This window comes from Clytia hemisphaerica, unplaced genomic scaffold (assembly GCF_902728285.1).
Source record: "Clytia hemisphaerica strain Z4C2 unplaced genomic scaffold, Clytia hemisphaerica genome assembly, whole genome shotgun sequence".
In the NCBI taxonomy this organism is placed as follows: Eukaryota; Metazoa; Cnidaria; class Hydrozoa; order Leptothecata; family Clytiidae; genus Clytia; species Clytia hemisphaerica.
In genome coordinates, this window is record NW_027103414.1 from 1,683,310 (window position 1) to 1,707,930 (window position 24,621).

At 35.4% G+C, this 24,621-nt stretch overlaps 3 protein-coding genes across 3 annotated transcripts; 1 reads left to right on the forward strand and 2 right to left on the reverse strand.

The window, feature by feature from the left end:
* Positions 1 to 271: 271 nt before the first annotated feature.
* On the reverse strand, positions 272 to 9,584 carry LOC136797553 (eukaryotic translation initiation factor 5A-1-like). The gene is made up of 4 exons (XM_067054136.1): positions 9,493 to 9,584; positions 2,943 to 3,055; positions 1,921 to 2,087; positions 272 to 571 (listed from the first exon to the last, which is right to left on the reverse strand). The coding sequence occupies exons 2-4, from the start codon at positions 3,052 to 3,054 to the stop codon at positions 380 to 382; spliced, it is 471 nt and encodes a 156-aa protein (XP_066910237.1). The 5' UTR covers position 3,055; positions 9,493 to 9,584; the 3' UTR covers positions 272 to 379.
* A 562-nt stretch (positions 9,585 to 10,146) lies between these two features.
* Positions 10,147 to 24,381, forward strand: LOC136797554 (uncharacterized). The gene is made up of 9 exons (XM_067054137.1): positions 10,147 to 10,248; positions 13,468 to 13,645; positions 13,853 to 14,085; positions 16,208 to 16,491; positions 17,017 to 17,301; positions 21,717 to 21,872; positions 22,601 to 22,754; positions 23,258 to 23,370; positions 23,556 to 24,381. The coding sequence occupies exons 2-9, from the start codon at positions 13,476 to 13,478 to the stop codon at positions 23,808 to 23,810; spliced, it is 1,650 nt and encodes a 549-aa protein (XP_066910238.1). The 5' UTR covers positions 10,147 to 10,248; positions 13,468 to 13,475; the 3' UTR covers positions 23,811 to 24,381.
* LOC136797556 (uncharacterized) lies at positions 18,193 to 19,624 on the reverse strand. Its single transcript, XM_067054138.1, has one exon. It carries the CDS (start codon positions 19,497 to 19,499, stop codon positions 18,546 to 18,548), a length of 954 nt encoding a protein of 317 aa, XP_066910239.1. The 5' UTR covers positions 19,500 to 19,624; the 3' UTR covers positions 18,193 to 18,545.
* Positions 24,382 to 24,621: the final 240 nt, after the last annotated feature.

Genomic DNA, 24,621 nt, shown 5'->3' on the forward strand with positions numbered 1-24,621 from the left:
AAGAAAATTGAAACCACTATGTCAAAACGTAAGAGTAGATGCAGACAGTCTATGAACAGTGGTTTGAATTTGAGCCAATCTCAACCATTTAAAAAGTCTCTGGCATTAGGATAAAGCCCAGACTACAACAGCGGCCAAAAGTAAACCTCTTAATTTTAATGACAGTAGAATATAATCATGCGGAGAAAACTTAGAAACCAAAAAGGCAAGAATTCTAAGAAAACGGGCACAATACATCAGTAAGGGATCAAGAAAAATCACTGTGTATGTGTGTATTTACGAAAATTATTTGTATTTTCATATTTATAAAATTGATGGTTGTCGTTTTCTGAGTTTGGATAAATAAAACCAGCGAAGAACTCTCGGCGGCCGGAATACTTTAGTTCATCACTTTGGTTCCCACGATTTTCTCCTCGCCACAAGCACTCAATACGGTGACGATGAATGACTCTCCGTTAGCTTCTTTTTCCCGGATTTCCTTACCGATATCATCATTGGGTAATTTCAAGTCTTCTTTCGTTTCACCGCCGTCGTCCATCATTGAAACAAATTCGTCATCGATATTTAAAAACTAAAAGATTAAATCAATCAATACAGTAAAACCTCTAATTAACGGACACTCTTAATGGCGGACACCTCTGATTAGCGGGCAATTTCATTTTCCCCGGCTGTTTCCTAGTCAAATCCTCATAAAAAGTTTCTAAAAGGCGGACACTCAATTAGCGGACCCTCTGATTAGCAGACAAATTTGTTCGCACGAAATAGCCAAAACCCCTATTTCAGCTCTCCAATTAGCGGACATTGAATATCAAACAGACGTCCAAAATTGAAAATTTTTATTTTTATTTCAAGCACTTGTTAGTCCAGGGAGGGGGGGGGTCGGTACTAAAATCCAAGACATATATGAGTACTACAAGGTTTTTTGACGATTTTTGATATACCCCCACCTAATTTTTGAAAAAGGAATTTTAGTACACATGTACTAAAATTTATTTTGATATTTTAGCATAGTGACCACCTAAATAAGGCTTATTTTGGAATTCGGTTAGAAGAATGCGGTCTTTGGACTTTCAACAAAATGCCAACTCTGGTTATTTAATCTGTCAATGAACCTGATCTATCTCTATCTATTCTAGATAAAGACTCAGAAACAGTCAAGACACTTTTGCTCTGCTCTACTTTAGTTATTGCAAAGATTGATTGGTTATTTTTCACCTCTAATTTACAGCTTGCTATTTCTTTTCTATCCAGTTATCCAGGGTTCTTTACAAAAAACAAAGCATTCAACTTCGAAAACATTTTTTATTCCATAATATATAAAAGCAGAACAATTAAATTGAAACATGGGTGTTTCACAGCCCCAGAGGAACCTTTTTCCTCAGTTGAGATAAAATTTCCTATTGAAATGCTAATGGGGTTTGAAATTCTATTGTTCCAAGGTTAAAAACCCAGCGGGGATATGGTTTTGGAGTGCAATTTTTAAACATGGAATTTTGAGTGTGGATGAAATCAAAGTCAATTTCCCAGTGGGACTGAAATTCAAGGGTATTTTACCACTGGGGACAAAATTTTTGCTTAATTTGTGACACAGGAACGTATTTTTAAATCTTAAATAGAGAGCTTTTATTTTTTTCATTTTGCCTAAAATGCTCAGTCAATAGTTAAATTTCCTAACTCATGTACTAAATTTTTCTTAAATTTCTTGAAGACCCCACCTAATTTGGGATTTTAGTACACATGGAACTAAAATGCTTTCAGGCTTTTTTTGTAATACCACCACGTCACTAAAAGTCATGATGTCTGAAATTTTAGTACCGACCCCCCTGATCGAAAGACTTTGACAAGAGTTTACAAGAAGCAATCTTTGGTCTGCAAGCATGTTTCACACTAATTTTATCCGTCTTCATAAGGGAAACTTACTTGGTAGTCTTTTCTGCCAACATTTGGAACATTCATGTTGTGTGTGGAGGGACAGATATCTTCCATTTTTTTACCGGTAAATATATCAAGAGCGACCATATGAACTTTAGCGTGACCGTGTTTTCCCGTCTTTGAGGTGGACATCTCAACGATCTTGCAGGGGCGATCTTGAGAAAGAGTTAAAACAAATCAAGTTTTAAATCTAGCTAAATTTATAATATATTCTGTAGTCAAGTATGAAACCTCTAACTATTTAAAATGGAGTCATAGAAACAAAAAGACAAGACAAATCACAACATATATACTGTCAGGGTGTCAGGCAATATTGACGATATATTGCTGAATATATTGAGTAGTCTAAGTCGAAGTAGCCCTTATCTAGAATGAACATCAACAAAAAGGCTATATATTATAGCAATCGTAGTTCAGTGGTAGAGCATCCAGCTACGGTTGTGGGTTCGACCCAAGCCGGGTCATACCACCAAAGATTCTAAAAATGGTACTTGATGCCTCTCTGCTTGATGCTCAGCAAGCAGTTAAGAGAAGGCTCAAGGGTAAGTCGAGCAATCCAGGGAAAAAAGTGACACCATCCCCTACCTTTGGGTAGATAGCTATCGAACGAGGAGCATCCGGGTCACCTCCAACTACGACCGCAAACTTACTTACATATTATATAGTTTATAAGAATGTCTCTAATAAACATACAGTACAGGGAATCGACTTATACACCTTAAGTGTAAATATTTTTACAGATTTTTTCTGAGAAACGTTGGAAATTTGGCAATAAAAAAAACATGTTTATGAAAAAGACCAGTCTCCAGACCAGGGTTGTTTAATACACTAGTAGAAAGCCAAACAGCACCAAAGTTTGTAGCCAGACAAAAAATAAAATTTTCAAAAAAGCAAACCACCGAGGATCAAGTCAAAGTTGAGAAAAAGTACTACCCAGAAAGACCACTAGTTTCAAGCCCAGATGGCTACACTTAGAAAGTGAAACGAGTCCACTTATTGACAATAAATACCTTTAATCATGACGAATCCATTCTTTCTGAGGGCGGAACATTGTTGTGGGTAGGTTAATGACGATCCGGCATCAGCTCTGTCAACTTCACAATCATCTAATTTATCACCCATTCTAAACAAAAAGTTAAAATTTTAAAATAATGCCTTGCTGGAAAGATAATTTTGACCGAATCATTTTAACATCTTAAAAATAAATTTTGAAAATCAAGAAGAAAACCACGCAACTGCTCATGGATTGAATATCTGATGAATCTAAAAAATACTGGGCAAAATGAATCCACTTCACTATTGATACAAGTCTGAATATAACTTTGAATATAAATAGCCCCTTCTTTTAAATGCCCTTCTTTGAGGGAACTTTCAATAACCCCCCTCAAATAATCGCCCCCTTTGGGGGAAACTAGTAGCTTTAATGAGTATAATCATAGTGCGGAAAGGGGTCTGATCCCCCCTTCTTGGCATCCCCCAACCTTTAAAAATCGCTATCCCCCAAGGGTTTCGGGCTAAATTTTTTATGGTAAAAAGGGAAGGGAAACAGTAAAGAAAAATTAAGTCTGGCAAATATAATACCACTTTTTAGTAAAAATAAAGAACTTCCTTTCATGCAGACCAAATTTCATAACAGTGCTGGAAAAAAATCTAAAATATATGTAAGCCCTCCCTTCTTAAACGATCCCCCTCCTTGCTACCCCCCTTTTTAGTGAAAATTTCTGATCCCCCTTCTTTACTTATTTGGAAGGTGTCATCCCGGGGGGGGGGGGGTCCGAACAGGTCCAAACTAACAGGGTAGACAAAAAATGTGGTCAGACAAAATTTGTTTTAGTAGGGGGGATTTTGTTCGATTTTTTGGAATCGCATGACTGTTTTGTTAGAAGCACATGTCCAGATGGTGTCAATCGAACAACTTCGAACAAAAATCGCAATCGAACCAATCGAACGTAATCGAACGCGATCGAATAATTGCGATTCGATTGTCGAACGTAATCGAATCTTAATCGAACGGCCGATTCCTGGGTAATATTCGATTGTGTTCGATTGCGTTTGAGTAATGTTCGATTGATAGTTGACTATGTTTGATTGGTTCGATTGATGGTCAATAACATTGGATTAATGTTCGATCCATTACGATTATGTTCGATGAGTTTGATTGCGATTAAATCAAATTGGATCACTCTGGTGTTAGAGCTTTTAGCGTGGGCGGCCGAGTGCTTAAGTAACATACCAAAGCGAATAAAATCTAATACAATTGAATCAATCGAACGTAATCGAATACAATCGAACGTAATCGAATACAATCGAACGTAATCGAATACAATCGAACATAATCGAAGCAATCGAACAGTAAATCCAGGGTAATATTCGATTGCGATTCGATTGCGTTCGACAATCGAATTGCAATTATTCGATTGCGTTCAATTGCGTTCGATTGATTCGGCGTTCGATTCGTTCGATTCGTTCGATTGACACCGTCTGGACATGTTATACATTTTTGGAAAGCTAAGGGGTAGGGGAATCGAAATTACTATGTTTCCAATTTTTTTTCAGACACTTTGGTGTGATTTTCGGACAAATATGACGGTCTCAGGCAAAAATCATAGGGTGAAAAATTAATGAAAATTTTAGCTAGAGAAAACGGAGACCTGTTGTATATTTTTAGAAAGCTCTCAAAAAATTAAGATTAGAGATATATTGCAAGTATAGGTGATTTCTGTACCTAACTCGAGATATTAACCCTTGAAAAACCGTGTTTTTCAGCCAGAAACAGCTATTTTGTCCAGTTTTTGCGCTTTTTGAAGCTCAATATCTCGAGGTAGGTACTGAAATCACCTATACTTGCAATACATCTCTGATCCTAATTTTTTGAGAGCTTTCCAAAAATATACAACAGGTCTCGTTTTCTCGAGCTAAAATCTTCATTAATTTTTAACCCTATGATTTTTGCCTGAGACCGTCATATTTGTCCGAAAATCACACCAAAGTGTCCGAAAAAAAATTGGAAACATGGTAATTTTGATTCCCCTACCCCTTAGCTTTCCAAAAATGTATAACAAGTGCTTCTAACAAAACAGTCGAGCGATTTGACAGAATGCCCTCTACTTTTTCTACTTGCAGAGCAATTAGTGCCCTAGAAATTCTAAATCTTTGAATTTAGGACTGAAAGCTCTTTAGGGGCACTCGTACCCAGTGACTGAACCCAAAACATTGTTTTTTCTTTGTTCTTTCATAAATAAGAATATATATAATAATGGCAATTGCACCTCGGTGTGGGAAGTGGAATCTTATGCAAAATGATGGTTAAAAAGTACAACTATGAAAATCAAAATGGTAACAAGCATTTTCAGTGGATCATGGAATTTTTTCATCTCCCAAAATTTATTAGTTTACAGCTTCTTATTCTTTGGTAGAAAATTATATATGTTTTGTTTGAATATCATTCAACTTCTCTTCATTAATGCCTCTAAAATTTAACTTGATAACAGATGTGGAGTTTTCTTAATGTGACACAGTGAAGCTCTAAAGATCGCTGAAAACTAACATCTGAGGAAAATGCCACTGCACTACATAAAATCTTTTAAGTCAACTTTTTGTCGCGTGCCATAAACTCCCAAAATTAAAAATTAGCTAAAATAATACTCCAGGAAATGTGAGTTTGATAGATAGGATTTAAAATGCAATCCCAATGCTTTGCAACTGGAAAGCTTTCATATTGGAGACAAAGATAAAAATGGATGCAAGTTTTTAGGTCTTTAAACTCTTTAAACTTTATTAAAGTATTCGGTGATAGCTTGTATCCGTTTGTATTCATTTTATATAGCTTCAGTTTTCTACTGATATTATAAAGATGTTTGTTTCTGATTTCCTTTTTTGTAAAGAAACATTTTTCTAGTATGTTATTATATATATTTTGTTTTCTGGAGTGTCATCAGTTACTTGATGCTTTTGATGGTTTTTTTTAGTCTCTCAATCATCCAATTTGGAAATCCGATGATTCACCATTTCTCTCACACGGTTTAAATCTGCTCTCCTGTAGGGATAATAATTCGGGAGCAGTGGTTTGTCCGACAGTGTGGAAAGAAAAAGGTCAAGTTGTTTTTAAATTTAATTTTTGTGCAGTTTTTGATATTACAATATTGTGATATCAGTTTAAAGCAATCTTAAAATAAATTCTATGTGGTCCACCTGGGTCCATATACAGATGGCAATCATATTCTTCAGATTGTATATTTTCACCCATGTCTTTAGAGCTTCACGTACTGGGCCAGAAAATATGCAATCTGTTACCAGGTAACTAAAATTGGAATATGTTAACTATTATGCACTCTGACAGGAATTTTTTATGCACTTTTCTAACTCAATCCAAAATAGAAGAGAAATTTACAAGCAAAATTAAACCTGTTTGATTTTTACAAGCAAAAATAAGTTATATTATCTAAATATTCAAAAAAGTTTTGCCCTAACACCCACCAGATACCCAACTTCAAACCAAGTTTAACACAAGTATCTGACTATTTTTGGCAAAAGAAAGCTGAATAAATTCTCTTGGAGCTGGAAAAAACATTTACGCTATAAGAGTATTTCTTGGAGTATATTTTGGAAGGTTAGAAGAAGTAGAAAATTGGAAAACAAGGTTCAACTCTGTTCCCAATGAACTTAATCAAATGTAGAGTTACAGTGATCTCATTATTTTTGGTTGTCACCATATCCCAGACCCCATTATTTGAACTTGTCGAACTAATCGAACACTAGAACTAGTCTAACTCCATTAAACAATTTAAGCTCAAGTAAAACAAGTTGGATGCTGAATGGACCTACCTGATGAAAAAGTTAGATAGCAATGCGAGGAGAAAAATGAAAAAAAATCAGTCAGAAAATATAGCGTTTAGCGAAAATGCATAACGCAATAAATTCATCATTGATTGTTGATGGGGGGGAGAGGAAAGGGTTGTAGGGAAAAAATAAATGGAAAGTTCTGGTAGCAAAAATCAGTTTTATTGACAATTGAATCATGCTTGATGGTGAGCATTGTTATCAATAATATTTTTGTGTGGCGTTTTCAACCGCAAAATTTTTTTCTCAGAAATCGAACTCGGCCATGTTTTGAGCATTGCGAATACGCATCTTTCTGCAAAAAATCAGAAAAAACTAAGGATGAAAATTCGAGAAAAAGTCAAAAAACCGGTTTTTCCGGCATATTCGGCCGGAAATTTTTTTTTTTGAAAATCGACTTTGTCACATTTTAGGTTTTGTCATTTTGCATCAGTGTGCGAAATTTCATAAAAAAATATAAAGTACAGCTTGAGAAATTCAAGAAATACTGTCTTTCCGGCAAAAATAGGTTGTTCCGGTGATGTTAAATAGTTCTGGCTTCAGAAATCGATTTTATTGAAAATTGAAACATGTTTGATGGTGGGCATTGCTATTAATAATGTTTATGAATGAAAAAACAACCAATTATAAGGAAAAAGTCCAATGAAAACCCAGAAAAATGGCGATTTCCAGCATTTTCCGCCGGAAAAAATTTGTCTCAAAAATCGGACTTGCCCATGTTTTAGTCCTGCTGCTGAGATAAAAAAAAGTGGCTAGAAAGCAATTTTCGTGACACACAACTGAGAGCTAACTTTTTTTGGTGGAAACTCACGAATTAGTATATGTAGATTCCAAAATCAAAAAGTTTCCACGATATTATCGTGCAAGTAACGAGTAATTGGCGATTTTTTGCGTTTCCAGGCAAAATTGCAAGGCCTGGAAATTCCCTGTTTTCCATCAGTTTTTTACCACAAATAGGCCAATAAATTTTGATCTAGAGAAGTTGGGACTTTGGTGTAATACACTTTTTTGCTCAGTTTGAAGAGCTCCATCATGTGATATAGGTCTTTTTTCAATTTGAAGACCCCTCAAAAATCATGAATTTCCAGGCCTTGCAATTTTGCCTTGAAAAAATCGCCAATTACTCGTTACTTGCACGATAATATCGTGGAAACTTTTTGATTTTGGAATCTACATACACTAATTCACGAGTTTCCACCAAAAAAAGTTAGTTCTAAGATGTGTGTCACGAAATGAAACATTTATTGACCTCAGCAGCGGGACTATTTTGGGCATTGTTAATACGCATCTTTGAGCAAAAAATCAGAAAAAACTAATGTTAAAATCTCAAGAAAATGCCAAAAAAACAGTTTTTCCACTGGAAATTTTTTTTCTTCGAAAATCGGGCTCCGTCACATTTTGGACATTTTTTTAGCTGAAAATCAGAAAAAACTAATGAGCCTATCTCAAGAAAAGCTAAAGGTAACAGACAGACGAACGGACGGAAAAAGGTTAATTTATAGGACCTCCACCAGGGTACCCGGAGGTAGGTCCAAAAATTAATCAAACTCTTAAGATTACTGAATATCGACTTCTGTTGTTCAAAGTTGAATTCGGATTGTATATTAGGGAATAACTTTCAAAAACGGATTACACTTTGCCATATCAAGTCAGCAATCAACAAAATCCTTTGCCACATCTTTGATTTGCCAAACTAAATCTGGTTACATGTGTGCCCCCATGCGTTAACCTTAAATCCAGACCTTACTTTCAGCCCTCAGGGGTATTGGCCCTACTGCATTGCTGAATTTCGACTGAAACTCAAACTGGACTCAGTGTGGTGGGTTAAGTAAACAAAAACGTGTACCGAATGATGATTCAAAGATCTGCTTGGCTATCAAAAAATTATTCCAACATTTTTCTGACCCGGGATTTATGTTTTGAAGGTAAATGGAACATTATTGATTGTTAAATAATAACCAGGAGGTTTTTCTACTTTAGTAATATTTACGTTAGTGAATGTTTGACTGAAACGATATAAAGAATATATACAATGAAGGTGATATATGTCTATCTCCCCCCTAGGTTCAAAATGTCCAACATAAAGATAAAAAATACTCATTCCATTTAGTCACTGAGTATAAGTCAAACATAAATAATAACCAGGAGGTTTTTCTACTTTAGTAATATTTACGTTAGTGAATGTTTGACTGAAACGATATAAAGAATATATACAATGAAGGTGATATATGTCTAATTGTCGCCTAGGTTTGTTTAATTTTTTTAATTGAAACTTAAATTGTTTGATGGAGTTGGATTGATCAAGTCTAGCATAATCATATCCAAAAGAGGGTTGATAAAAATATGAAAGAATAAAAGTTCTGTTCTTAAATTTTGACAAAATAGATAGATAGACAACAAACAGTGTCATAATAAACAACTTGTCAAACAACAAATGTGTTAAAACATAGCACCTGGCACTCAGGCTAAAATTCAGTTTCAGGCTTCTAGAATGCTAACTGTTTTCTGTGTAGGGCAGATTCCACAAAGTTTCAAACTACTTTGCACCTTTACACTAAACATAAGAAACCTAGGTAAAACACAGGTCCACTTTCATCGTCACTCCTTTTCACTTTACCCATCAGTGAAGATGGAGGATTGAGAACGGAAATTTAAACAGAATTTTTAAAGCTTCTACATTGTCTAAAGGAAATACTACACTATGAATCAAGTCATACTTACTTGTTTGAAGAAGTTGACCTTCAAGAGTTCGCCCTTCCTGTAAAAAAGCTGGGTGAAAGCGTGGAGATATAAAAAAGAAGGTTCGCTCGCCTCAGTGCCTCAGTTATCCTTGACGCTGAGAATTTCGACAATCCAGTTCCCAGTCTTTTTTTGAAAACGCGTTTCCTGATCAATCTTTCAATTTAGACCACGGATGTTAATTAACAAACTAATCCTTCATTCCTTCAGCTTAAACAGAAAATAAATTTAGAAAAAATTGATCAAAAATTCAAAAAATTTCAAAACTTCGTTAGAAAAAATATGATGCGAATCAACCTCTTTTATTTAACAAAGTTTTGATGATAAAATTTGTTTTACACCCCCGTCTCAAATATGATATTATACTCTGTCTACATTATCAAAACACTCTCTCGAGCTTTTGTCAAATAATTTCGCACTAAAAGATTGAAAATTCAGAAATAACTAAACTGAACTGAGCTCACAAAAAATATAATCGATGATTCTTCATCAGTTTTCATCACTTCATAAGTCAGTCTGCCAAAAGCAAAAATTTAGTTTATTCTCACTATCTAGACAGAGCCTTCTGGTTCTTTTACTCGATTATCCCAGGCACAACAAAATATGAACAAATTACCGAAATCGAAAGTGAATTTAATAGAATTCTTCCGGCTGCATTTTGAACCTCCTTCCTCACCCCCTCAGGTCAAGTCAGCTGTCAGCAAGAAGGGTAGCAAAGAGGAACACTTTAAACCACCGGTAACTATTTTAATATTTTAGCTCTATTGGAGCGCAAAAGAGGTCTGATATATCACACATAGAGCATATTATAGACCTTTTTTCAAAGACAAAAGAGGCCACCCTGTTAATTATGTGTAGTCCAGCAGAAAAACAATGATAAAACCATGCATAATTATTACAATATGCATGATACAGTAATTATGCCTGGCTCTATCATTGTTTTTGTGGCTGGACTACATAATTATTCAACAGGGCGTCCTCTTTGAAAAAAGGTCTATTATGGGGGCTGGACTGATTTTATTTTGAGAGCTTAAATTTTACAGGAAATACACCGTTTAACAGTTTCGGCATCTCCACCGTAGAGGCGGTAGGTAAAAATGCTCACTTTAGTACTGTGGAAGGTTAGAGAAATGTAAACATTGCCATTTTTTTTCTTTCCTTTAAAGAGAATTTTTTTAGATATTTGAACAAACATGATATTTATAATGACAATTTTATGTATCTCTCCTGAAAATTCCACTAAAATTCATCTAGAGGAAAAGAAGTTATGATTAAAAGAAGTTCTTTACCTACCATTTCTCTGCTGGGTTTTCTTATGAGAACTGGATGTTTACCTACCATTTTTTATGGGGGAGAGTGAAGTTTCCCATGGTTGCCAAAATCAAAACAATGGCAAATTGTTCATACGTGTGCGCAGTTGAGACTGTTAAACGGTGTATTGATAGACCGATTCCTTACTTGTGATGTAATAATTATGCATGGTTTTATCATTGTTTTTCTGCTTGACTATATAATTATTCAACAGGACGTCCTCTTTGAAAAAAGGTCTATGGCCCGAACATGCTCGGGCCAGTTCAGACCATGCTCAGGTCACAAAGAAGTATGGCTTAATCGGTTGAACATATTTGGGCCATGCCAGTTAGTGGAAGTACCTCCATTTTAAGCATGTTCAAATTGTACAATAACGACTTTCTTTTTCAGTTTTTACCAGACGGTACTAATTGAACGTTCGATTGTTATCAAAGTAATCAATAATGATCGATAATAATCGAAGGTGGTCAGTGACCACCTATCGATTTTATCGGTGATAGAATACTCACTCGACTCCAGATAATGGCATTTTCTTTGACCATTTTTCGATTTGTTCAATCATTTTGATTACTTTTCAATTACCCTTCGATCATATTGAATACCTACCTTCGATTGTATTGTGTACTATCCAGCCTCCGATTTTATCAAATTCCAGGTCAACAGCTGCTTTCTTCTAAGAGTGAATGAAAGTTAATAAAAACATGAAAGGACAAAAAATGCTACAAATTTCGACCTTTGTTTGACTTTTTTTGTCAATATTTTAGACTTTTTGAGTGATGAGAAATGAAAATATTTGTCATTACTGTCAAGAAAGTAATGGAGAAACAAAGCCAACTCCAAAACAATTTCTTGATAACTTTTGAAATATTTAATATCCAATTGACTTGAAACTCTGCAAGTGTGCACCAAATACCATCAACTGCTCTAACTTGGGACGATTGTTCGAAACATGGAACTGTTTGATATCTAGCCTGTATTTTCACTTACTGTTAAATCTCTTTGACAACAAATTTGTTTTGTTAACTTCACCAAGTTTATCAATCATACTTTCTGTCATAACATGTCACAATAACTTTAACTAATAGCACACTTTTATGATTTCATTCAAAATGACCGGGCGCCGATTGGAGAATTAGAGAATGCCCGTCAAACGCTTCATCGTTTTGCCACTAATTTGGTCTTCTTCGTTCCTAGACTGGCACGCCAGTCGGGCTGGAACAATATCACGCGGGAAAAGTGAGCGTAGGAGTTAGGTAAGCGTAGGAAGGAACTTTTGCTCGTTCTCCTACGCAGCTCCTATTCTAGCAAACGCCTGCTGCCTTTATGTTCACGCCCTCTGACATGATTAATTAACAGACTAGTTTGCTAGTCTACTTCATTCCAGACATTTGCGCGTGCTCCACTACGGATTTTTTTCATATTTCGATTTAAAAGCCTACTCGGTGCAAAAGAGAAATCGTGAATACGCAGTTCATTAACCAGGCATCGAAATAAGGGATAGAAACTGATAGAAAGTGCATCGCAATTTTTTGATAAGCATGATTTTGCATCCTAAAATGGATCAATTTTTAGCTTGTAAGTAATCCAAAAACGCATCGCGAATTGCGAAATGCGATACGCTAATTCGATCCCTGTTAACTCAAATCACTTTGGAGGTTCGATGAAATGGTGGCCGAATTGTCGTCCCATGCTTTGTCAGTCCCAAGTTAGAGCAGTTGACAGTATGAATTGGCATCTTTGGTAAAAATTTGACATGATTGATGACGTCATTGCCAGCTGATGATGATGTCATTATTCTTTGAAACTACGGAAAATAGGACCCCCCTCTAACTTTTTTTCACTTTAACTTTTTTTGCTCAAATTTTGCATATTTTACAGACCGGCCCAAAATTACTCTTTTTTGCCCAAAAAGCCCTTGCATACTGTATCTAGCGGTTAGTGTAAAACACAGGTCCACAGGTCACAGGTCCAAAACAAACACAAGTCATCACAGGTCATACAAATTACAGACCAGAAAAGTGTAATACACTCGTGACATGCAACTCATAACATCATATCAATCAGTCAATAAATGATTTTGGTCAAGTTTACATTCTGGTCTGTAGAATACCAACCAGACAGGTTGTCGAACTTCCCCTAGTAAAAAAATAGGAAGGGGTTAACTTTAAAGACAAAAATTTGATATTTGAAAAGTTGAAAATTGCTAAGAAGGAATAAGCAAAAACAAGGGGGACAATAAAACCAACAGAAGAATTAGAGTACAAAGTTACAGAAGAGCAAAGTTTGATTTCGAATAAAACAAACAAGCTAGAGAACAAACTATGTAATGAATAAGTCAGAAAACAATTAACAATTAACAAAAGACTAAAACCAAAGAGAAACAAAATTAAAATGTTTATTACAAGGTCTCCCTCCCTTCTCAACTAGGAGTGTATGTTTTTTTACTTCCACAAAACATTGGACACAATTCACAGGTCAAATTTTGAATAACGCTAATTCACAAAATTGGTTTCATACATCTGCATACATTACAAGCAAGTGTCTACCTCTATATTCTTAAACGATAGAACCGTTGTTTAGGTACCAAAAACTGAGCCTTCATATGCTTATAAAAAAACATATTTCTTACTTTCAATTTCATTTTAGCTCTAAAAATGATTAAAAAGGCAACTGTATTATTGATCGCTACTGTTCTCTGGACCTTTTGTGTTTGCAGTGATGTCAAGGTTCAATCACAGTATTTATCTAAGCATGGAAAGGTTTTTGTTTTTGATAAAGTGATTCCTAATATCATTGGGCATGCTTTCATGACATATTATTCTCAGTAAGTATTGTAACTTTTTCTCTTTTTTGGTTAGGCGAGACCAATTTGATTATCGACCCTGAAATTCCAAAAATCGAAATAAAGATAAAATTGTTCTTGGTAGTACATTTGTATTTTCATTGCTTTTACAGACTGGCAGTTTTTCCAAGGTTTTCTGGTTCTGGGTTCTGGGGTGGAAAAAATAACAGATATTATTTTCTGTTCTAGGTATCAGTACGTTTATCCTGACCCATATGAAAAATATTATCCTCAAAGTGAGGGGGATCTTTTTTGGAAAAGACAAATTGCACCCAACACTTTGATTAAGATGAGATTATGGAAGTTCATTCGAGATGCTTACAAATCATTACCGGAAGACATTCATCAAAATAAAAAATTTTTGCCCTATGAATCGTTTACATTTTTATTGGATAGAGGCGATAGTCCAAAAGCTTTCAAAGGTACGTATGTTTTTTCTATTGTATGTTTTTTCTTGGCTCATCGGCTCCTCAGGCATGGAAAAGGCCCTTACTGGTTCCTCGTGACCTTAGAACCTATCCATTGGAACTTTTTGGAATGGTCAACGTGGATCCACATATCAACTTTGATTTAATCATTGCCACCTTTCTTGAGAGCATTCTGCCGTACCTTTTATAAAATACTTTAAACAATTTCCTCTTTAGATTCGCCACTAAAGTACTTTTAATACGATAGTCTGATGCTTGTATTTTTATGACAAAATTCTCTGTCTTGAAAAACGTCATTTTTGAGAAAAAAGTGTGAATCAATTTTTTTCTCTTTCTCTTTTGTACAAGAAAAGAGTGTGTTTTTCACAGTCAGTTTAAGGTTTTACAAGTTTTGATTGCTGTTATTAGGATATTTTGGTTTTAACGATTCTTTTTTACTCTTTTAATAATCATAACAACATTCGAAAGGTCCTCGAATCTTTAGGTGTTAAAGTATCATAAAAAAGCTTTTTTCAGTGTTTCGTAAGTAAAGCTTGAGTTTGATCCCCTATTTTTTCTCAAAAATGACGCTTTTTCGAAAGAGAATTCTTTTCGAATTTTCTTTGTAACTTTTGAACACGTGAAGCAAATTTAAAATATGATAGCTCAAAATTTAAGTTAGTCTTTCCTCCTTCGAATGGCGAAAATTTTGGATTTTTTAACTTTTTTACTATTTCTCCTCAAAGCTTAAGAATAATACATAGAAAGTAGAAATACAGTGGAACCTCCAATTAGCGGACAACATCGGGGAATAGGGTTAGTGTCCGCTAATTAGAAGTGTCCACTAATTAGAAGTGTCCACCTTTTAGAAACTTTTTAATTATGGCTATAATTTTGGAATAAGGTACTATTAATAAGGGGTTAAGTATGTAAGATTTTGGTCCGAAGTGCTTTTCTAGAGACCTTAGGACATTGAAGAACAAGAGAATGGTTATCTAAATGCGGCAATTTAGTTTTTATGAATCACATTAGTCTTGAGGTCCCTGTAATTTATTTTTTCTACGTAAGCAAATTCACCGACTGGATAAAGGGAGCGCTCCAAACGTCTATAGGGAATTTGTTCAATGAAACTTTGAAGTGTTTAAGAAATAAATAGTTTGGATAAATCAATCCTGTCTACTTTTTTAAAGTCTGTGACCACTTTGACCGTCGATATCCGCTAATTAGAGGGAAAAAAGTAGGGTTTTGGTCATTTCATGCAAAAAGTTTTGTCCGCTAATTGGAGGGTCCGCCTTTTGGAAACTTTTTTATGAGGATTTGACTAGGAAATGGCCGGGGAAAATCGAATTGTCCGCTAATCAGAGGTGTCCGCCTTTTAGAGTGTCCGTTAATTGGAGGTTTCACTGTAACAAGAGACATGAATTTGTTCGTTTATTGGATACATCTTGCAATGAAAAACAAGTAATTGAGATATGAATGAAAATATCGATGAATAGAATATTATTCATTATTACAGTAAAATGAGATATATTAGTACTAACGGTGACTAAACAGGTAGTGCAAAACCCCAGTGGCTGTTTATTCTAGAGGAAACATTATCTCCGAACCAATGGCATCAGTCACCCCGACCTCCGGAGTTTATAGGTCCTCCCTTTGCAAATAATAAAAAATTTATACAAAAAAATTCGTTAAAAACAGCGTTGTTCCATAATTTGCATTTATTGTTTGGTCATCATCAAAGGTCGTGTTTAACCATAAAAGTGGATAGCCATACATGAACCATATCGAACAATGTCGTTGAATCCCGTTCTCTCCAATGCTGATGTCGATTGTCTCGTTTACACATGTAAGCAAAATAGAAATAGAAGGTTAGCTTAACTTAACTACAACTTTTGCAATAGCGAGGATTTTGAAATGAAAACACGAAACATATAAACACCCATTTTTGACGCATGCGCGTAGCTTGTCCCAATCTCCGCAAAGATCATCAAGCAGCTTTGCGTGTGAAACCGTTGAGAAACTCGTTTCCCGTCTTTCTTCGATCGCCGAGAAACACGCATTTTTAGTTTTCTCACAAACTAACTTCAAACTTGTACACTTTTTTCTGAAACACCCGTTACTTTCATTGTTTCTTTAGCTAGCAAAGAAGGTACTACTTCAACAGGAAAGGAATTATACGTTCGAGTATTTTTATCACAAAATTACAACAAAAACGATTACTGCGACCAAGCATTTTATAATACTGATGATGAGATTGTCTACTCAGTCCACCCACGACATTTGAGAATCGTATTTTGGACTGGCCCCATAGAGACAGTGTTTCGTCCACCTTCTATGGGCCGCACGGTGCCAATGCACGGGTTGTTTTTGAAACTGACAGACAATATGGACTTGTTTAAGCAAAGCGTTGCAGAATTTGAGGTATGTAATTGTGTTTATTTGCTTATATTTTAAAGTGCGAATTCAATGTTTGTTTGAAATTTTTAATTTGAAATCTTGAAATTTTGAACATATAGAGATATAAAGAACAAAAAGATATTCACCATGACTTGCAGAGTGAAAAGTCGTGGGACTACCCACCCCCTCCTCCAGGGAGATGAGAGGAGAGTGGATAGATAGATTTCAGCTTTTCGCTGTAAATCCGCCCAAAAAGTTACGGTGAAATCATTTTTTCCAGAGACAAACCCAGGCACGACGGAAGCTTTTTATATCTAGTACGGTGAATGAGGAAATTTAAGCGATTTTATAGCGATTTTACCGACGAAGAGGAAAATTACGGGGTTTTTGTGGAAATCTGGTACGGCGGCCGCTGTACCTGCCGCACCCGTTGCGTCGTGCCTGCAAACCTGTTTTCTTTCTTATTCTAACAATTTCAGCGGACACTCACTCACTCACTCACTCACTCACTCACTCACTCACTCACTAACTCACTCACTCATTTCATAGGCTAACCAAGAAGAGGAAAACGAAAAGAAGAAATTACCATTCCCTTTCACAAACCAAGTTGATAAATTCGATCTTGATTCGATCGATCCTGCTAAACACCTTTTATACAAGACCTACGACAAACATGGTAACGCAATCGCATTCTTCGATAACGTCTTACCCAAAGAGTTAGTTGATAGTATACGTTCGTATTACGTACGTCATGGCGGTGGTCTATCCGGCAACATTTATGATCAAGCGTCTTCGGAGACTCATGACAATGTCCAGTATATCTACCAGTTTAAGGTAAGTTTTACCGACTATTTATTTAAGGTCTGGTAAATGTACCTCCAGCATCACAGTTAGTAGCGAGTTTATTTATTTGCACTTTTGAGGACTGTGGAGTGACTGAAACGATTTTGAACAACCCGCAAAATCGAGGACGGTAAAAAAGTTGATTTTTTCGTCGTTCTTGTTCAATCAAGATCTAGACGAATCAGAAGCTTACCGTCTCCTATTATTATCTTAAGCTTTTTGGGGGCTCCTATTGTCAAGGAGGTTGTTTTCCACCACCCTTGTATGACTTTTGATATAAGGATGGTGTGGACTTGAAATTTGGCTGGAATGTTGCAATCTGTATATTATCTTTTTAGACGGCTCACTTTCATAGAACTTTTTACTTGTGATTTCACTGGTACGCTTTCGACCAAGATCCTTGATAATACGTTTGTATTAACTGTGCTTTTGTCTTATCACATGCCAATAAATTATAGAAATGACAAGGATTTTACTCTCTACCAGAGTAGTATTTTATCTTATAGATTTTACTTTGGAGGGGCTAAGGGACTAGAGAACGCCAATTAGCCGACTAGATTTTGATGAAAAATGACCCTTGGAGAGATTTGGTAGAAAAATGACACTTTTTAAGCATAAAAAGCTGACTATTACCGTCAAGCTCCCACCTTTGCCAGAATAGCGAGTTTATGTACTTGGACTTTTGAGGACAGTTAAATGACTGAATTGATTTGGAAAAACGCTCACTTCGAGGACGGTAAAAGTGCTGATTTACCGTCGTCCTCAGTTGGTCATGATCTAGAAAAATTAGAACCTTACCGTCCTGTCGCTGAAAAACACACGTATACATAAACTCGGTAATACTTCACTCTCTACAGAATACTGATATAGAGAGCTTTGATTCAGAAAGCAGGATAGTGCAATATAAATACTTTTATTTATGACTTTGGTCGAAAACATTAAAACCAAATACAACGTCATGGAATAGAAATGATATATTGTAGCTGAACACCATTTAAAAGAGTGCTCGATGACTGCGTAGAGCAACAGTAGAGTACAGTTTTTTTAATTGTTTTTATTTGTACGTCTGATGATTGCCGTAAGACATGAAACTTGAAGTAATGTATTTTTTTTTAACAGCGAAATTCTGAAATAAATTTATTCATAAAGTATGATAAATCTGAAAGATTTAAAAAACGCAACTTTAAAAAAATTGAAATTATTACTCAGAAAGTTTTCATCCAAACTTAGTCGGTTCACGTTGTGTTTGAAGCATTTTGTAGCTCAATTTCAAACAATAAGTCTTGAATTTGTTTTCGAGCTAGCACTCGTTGATACGGGCTGAATTTACGTAATGTGGTTGCTACCATTTTACCAAATAACGACTCTTGATCCTCAACATCTGTGGAGGGAAGTGTCGTCCCGTTACTTGACTGTTCCGCATTTGTTTGAACCATCCGGTTACTGTTACTAGTGTTATTACTTGATTCGTCTTTTCTTTCTGTTGTAATAAAAGGTGGGTTAATGTACTCAATAACGATATCTTCGTGAGATTTTTGATGGACTATTTGTTGTTGTTGTTGATGATGTGATTGTTGTGTATGTTTTTGTTTATGATGCTGATGATGAGGTGAGACAGCTATTTGAAATTGTGGGCGGCGAGGGTGTTTATTTTGTGGCGGTAGCGGTGGTGGTACAAAAGGTGTCGCTACAGCTACTGGTGGACTGGGCGTAAGCTCAACGGTCACGTGGTTACGTTTCCTGGGTAACGAGTACGCATTGATTGTCTCTGTTTTACTTTTGACTCGCCTATCAAATAAAATCTCATCTTTCTTTAAGAATTCTAGTTTGGGATACCAACGCCAGCCGGGAACATGGTTAGATGATCTCTCGCGTCGAACTTCTCTTAAAAACTGACCTCTTAGGATTGTCCATTTTTTAGTATATTCTTGTCTAGAGAAATGAAATTGTTGCATGGTACGATCGACTTCCTGAAGTGCAGTTTCTTTTTTATCTGGATCCTTGTATTCATCGCTGGTAGTTATCCAAAGACATGTGTGAGGCTCATACGCGTTGATTAATTCTTCAAGAGCAACGTCACTCCACTGTTTTAAAACCATACTGGCATCCATGGAATCTTCTATTTCATTGTTATGGACTGGAGAGAGTTCGTCTTGGTCGTTCTCCTCCATTTTTAAAATGATTGACATTCTTTTAAGTTAGAAGTTTTTATCTAAACAGGGAATAATTGAATTAACTTTTTCTGATAAAAAGCTTATTCCACGAAATGAATTAACTATACGGTTAACCTCGTCCCCGTGTATCCAAGGCTTTATTTACGTTAAGAATGGACGCCACAGAATCTATCTAAAACTTTCAGTAACCATAAAAAAACCGCCAATACGCAGGGAACAAGGAATCGACCATTGCAGAGCGAATCTATAGTTTCCTTTCAGTGTCGGTGTCCTGGAAAAACGAACATTGTTATGTATGAGCTTAAAATCTTAAAGTCCCACCGAGCTGGGTCCCCATTTTTGCTAAGCTAGCTTTTTGAGGATGAAATTGTTGGATGTCATTAAAATCTAAGTGAGAGAAATTCAAACACAAGGTCATGATTGCTTTTTTCTCATCGCAAAAAACTTGCTTAGCAAAAGCGGAATGATTATTCGAGTATGATCCCTTTTAAAGGGATAATCAGATGGTTTGAGATATTTGGCCTGCAGAAAGCTTATGTGGGCTTGAGTAAAACCTCCAAGTCTGTTTAGGTAACTATTTTCCTTATAAGTCAAGATATCACAATTTGAAATTTCTGATAATGTGTTCTCACACGGTTCTTACGTTGAAATTCTATTGTTTTCTTACTAAAAGTCAAAAACTTGGAATCTAAATATCTGGACTTAGGAAAATAATTAGGCAAAAATATTTTGAGGTTTTGCTCAGGATAATAGAAAGATTACACAGGCCAAATATCTCAAACCATCTGATTATCCCTTTAACAAAATATCGTAACAAAAACAATCTCGGGGATGCGGGCAACCTAGACAAGCGCCAAAATCATTTTTTCTGTTGATGAACTTCATAATTTTCTTCTTGTATCGTATTCGAAAGCAAAAAACTTTAAAAACCCTACAGAAAAAAACTTATCTAAACTTAAAATATTGAAACCTAAAAAAATAGATAGTTAAAAATATATATCAAACATTCGCTTACTCAAAAAAGCTGTAAGCTTCACTTTTTTACTAGAAAGAGTGAAAGAAAACTCTCTACTCAAACATGAGATGTTTTTGAGGAAATGTTTTCATTGTCTCTATAAAAAACCAAAATGAGGAATTTCTCTTAAAAAACTCTACGCACTCCATCTTACAGCTTTATTTGATGAATAATTATGTTTTCTGTTTTAAAGTTTCACAATGTTTTTATGAAAAGCACTGCGGTTGAAACGCTTATGAAAACATTTACAACTGAAATTTGATAGGTGTAATTAAAACGGAATGATTTTTATATAGGCTTCTTTTTTTATCTTTGATGGCAATAAAAATATAATAACTATCTCACAGATGAAGGGTTTCAAATTCGAAATAAGCATCAATTATTGATGTTATCAGAATGTTTTTATTAACTCTCAAACAAGACGAGAAAACCTGTTTGAATCGATCTAACCTACGTTTTGGAAGTGATCTTTCTTAAACAAAATTCGGACGATGTTTAAATTCTATTACACTGGATGCAGCTCTGCTGGATGTATTATTTCTTGGACAATTTTGAGCGCCGCCTAAATGTTCCAATAAACAGGGTTCTGTAAAAAAAAGTGTATAATTCTTAAAACATCAATTTAGATTACAGTTGACGCTCTCTATATTCGGATTTTCATCGAATAAGGGAGCTTATCGAATAAGGGAGCGTCGTTTATGAGAGTTTCTCGTTGACGGGGACTTTATTTTTCATCGAATAAGGGAGCCAATCGAATAGTAGAACGTCGAATTAGAGAGCGTCAACTGTATTCATTTTGCCGAGATTTTTACATTGCTCTCCGGAGCAATCACACCAAAGATTTCCTCTTATAAATCCAGTACAATATTCAATTTCAATGAAATTGATCCAAATTATGTATTACTTTCTGTAAAATGACAATGTATCTAAAGCCTCGACAGAAGCATTTCGTATCATGATCAATGAAGTAAAAGCCCGAAGGGCTAGAAATGAATCTCCTTGGTAGGATTTGAAGCCATTAAATCCTACCAAAGCTGCGCGGCCTAGCGCGGTCCACGTGGATTTCACATTGAAAGTAAAAGTTACCGCCAGATTTTCAAAAATGTACTACTCGAAAACAAAGAAATCGCTAAATTCAATAGATCGCATCACCCAGCTCATCAAAAAGCCTTAATTGACTCGCAGGCTAGATAAATTGTCTGTACTTCTCATTTTAGCCTGAGCGTATATTGAACACACCTTATCACGCAGTGGTTCACAAGCTAGCTGCTTATTTATCCAACAAGACAGGTTGGCACCCGTACGATGTTTCATGCAACTTGATACGACACACGGATCACACACGGATCCATTTAGATTGCACCGACGATGAGGTTAGAATACTATATAGTTTTTATTCTTCTGTAAACAGAACATTTCCATATGGAAATTTCGAAATTCACTGTCTTACTGGATTATGATGGGCCATTCTGACATTAAATTTCTATACGGGGGTGGGCGAACCTTTTCAAGTCAAAAAAGATTTTTTGGAAATGTGTGGAAAACCCCTGGAAAATGGAAAAATTTGCAAAAAATCCCTTGGAAAATTTATTTTCATACCTTAAAGTGACGGTGGACAAAATAAGTCTTTTACCCCCTGGAAATTTTAAGATGATTTTTTACCCCCTGGAAAAATGAAAAAACACTCTTTTTGACAGTCTGGAAATTCTGCTCAAGTCACCCCCCCTGGAAATGTTCGTCCACCTCTGTATGGATATAAAATGGAATGGCCCAATGTACTTTATGATTGGCGTTCCATTTTGGTGTGATTATTTTGCATTAGTCAATCACCAAGCTCGTTTACAACACCCCTGTCTCGATGATCTAGTGAGAATTTGAATTTTAAAAGGGGATGGAATACGGTTTGGATTTTATGGGTGGTGAAGTTTTGTTGTTTATAGAATGGAAAATCCAGCCGGGAATTTTTAGAAATTGTAGTCCCTTTACCAGTGGTGAAGTGAAAGTTCTATGAACTCTCTCATGCATTTTTTTGGACGACATTGAGTTAGTAGTCTAAGGAAATTCAATAGATTATTCTCATAGACTCTTCCTTTATTTTCAGCATGAATACACGTTTTTGTTGTACTTGAATCCGGATTGGACAGCAGACATGTATGCGGAAACAGCTTTCTTTGATTACTCGACCGGTTTTGATTCGGAACGTGGAGAGAGCGGGTTAACCAGAAAGCTTGGAAATCAATCCTATGAATTTATAAGTATGCCCTTTATTTACAGAAAAATTTATTAATTTATTAACCATCCGATCAAATGGTTTAAGAAAATTTTAGCAAGTTTAGCAAAAAGACTGCCCGAGTTTTCTATCGTAGAATGTTCTGTTTTGGATTCAAAAATTTTGAAAAATGTCATTTTATTGTTTCTAAAAATTATTAAGACTAAAGTATACTTCCTGCTGAACTTTTGCTTTTTTCGACAGTTTTTGATGACGTTAAGCCCAATGGAATAGACCACTTAATGAGGTCACCATTTTTAGGAACCAACTTTAATTTTCAAACATCAAAACACTAGAATTAAAAACCAATATGCGAATAACAGCTTTTACCGTATTTCTTGAAATAAAATCGATGTACCTTCCAAAAACAAGTGTAATCGATAAGGAAAACTACAAATTAAGAGAACTTTTAGCTGCATTCAGCATCCAAACGAATCAAGAGCTTTAAAAGGGTTATTGCTTTCGATTTAGGATTTCGATTTTTTTCAGCGGCTGCTGTCCCAAAATTTGGACGCATTGCAATATTCCGTAACTTGATTCCTCATACCGCCCGCCCACCAGCACCCACATTTTTGGCCGCCCGCTATACTTTTCCTGTGAAGGTATGTATGCATTAAAGTTTGTATAATTTCCATATATTTGAATATGAGTTTTTTTCATTTGATTTGTAGGAACATGTCAGATTTATTGTATAGGGAATCCTAAATACTAGAGACCATTCTAACGCGAGGTAAGCGTCAAAGTAAGGCCTCGTTTTTATCTATCCCACTATTTTATGAATTCGCAGGTTTCTGAATCGCTTGAAATGGCTGAGGCGAAAATGTTGCGCGAAGCTCTGGAATCGAAAAGTGAGAATGTGCCTGAAGACGCTAAATATCAGCCGCTCATCAACGGTGAGTACGGAGACTATCTGAAGCCAAACCTTCGAGAATGGGTTCATAAACATTTACAATTGATTCGAAGCGATCAAGAATTAGGGAGAGAAGAAGGCGTAAAACAGATGAAAGAAATTCTGTTCCCAGCTAAATATCGTGGAAACTGAGATTTTTTCTTCAAAATACTCTTTGTGGGATGGCTCTTGAAAATATTGTTTGGCTTACTGGAAAGGTTGTGAAGGGCTTCTAAACATAAACACATGAAACTTTTCCTTTCTAGCCTGGATATTCAGGCTGTAAACTATTTCACAGTCTTGAGCTTGGATATCCAGGCTATTTCTGCACATGAAAATTTTGGCTATTTTCGTAATTTGGCTAAATATGTCCTTGTTATCAAAATTATTTAATATAATGGTCACGAATTAATTATTTCAGTTCTGTTTTGTTTTTTTTGTAACTTTGCTAATGGATTTATTGCGCCATTCAAGATAAGGTTTGTAAGAGATTTACTACAGCTCGATAGTTTTTTTTACTACACAGTAAACAGGGATTTATATACATTTTTTAACTTTTTATTTATAGAATTTATTTATCAGATTTTTAAGATTTTCAAGGTTTATTATCTCACATTGAGGATCATGCTTTTTATTTTGTTCATTGGTTTTTACCTATGAATGTTTAGCTCAAGCTTAGAGATTCTCGTTTTCCTTTTCCTTTTACTTTTTTTTGCCTTTTATTTAATACAAAGGGCTTAAGAAATTTTAAGTCCGTATTTTTACACGGTTACTGCAAGATTTCAGTCGTGTTTTATTATACAATTATTCGTGTTCTGGTTTAATTACTCCCTATAATTCGACTCTTTCTCTGATTCGAATAAAATTTTTGGTCCTTTCTATTTTTTTGAAAGAAGTAAGGGGAATCTATAATCTAGAAGTATCAAATTGATTGTATTACTTTGCTATTTACTTTTGTATTAAT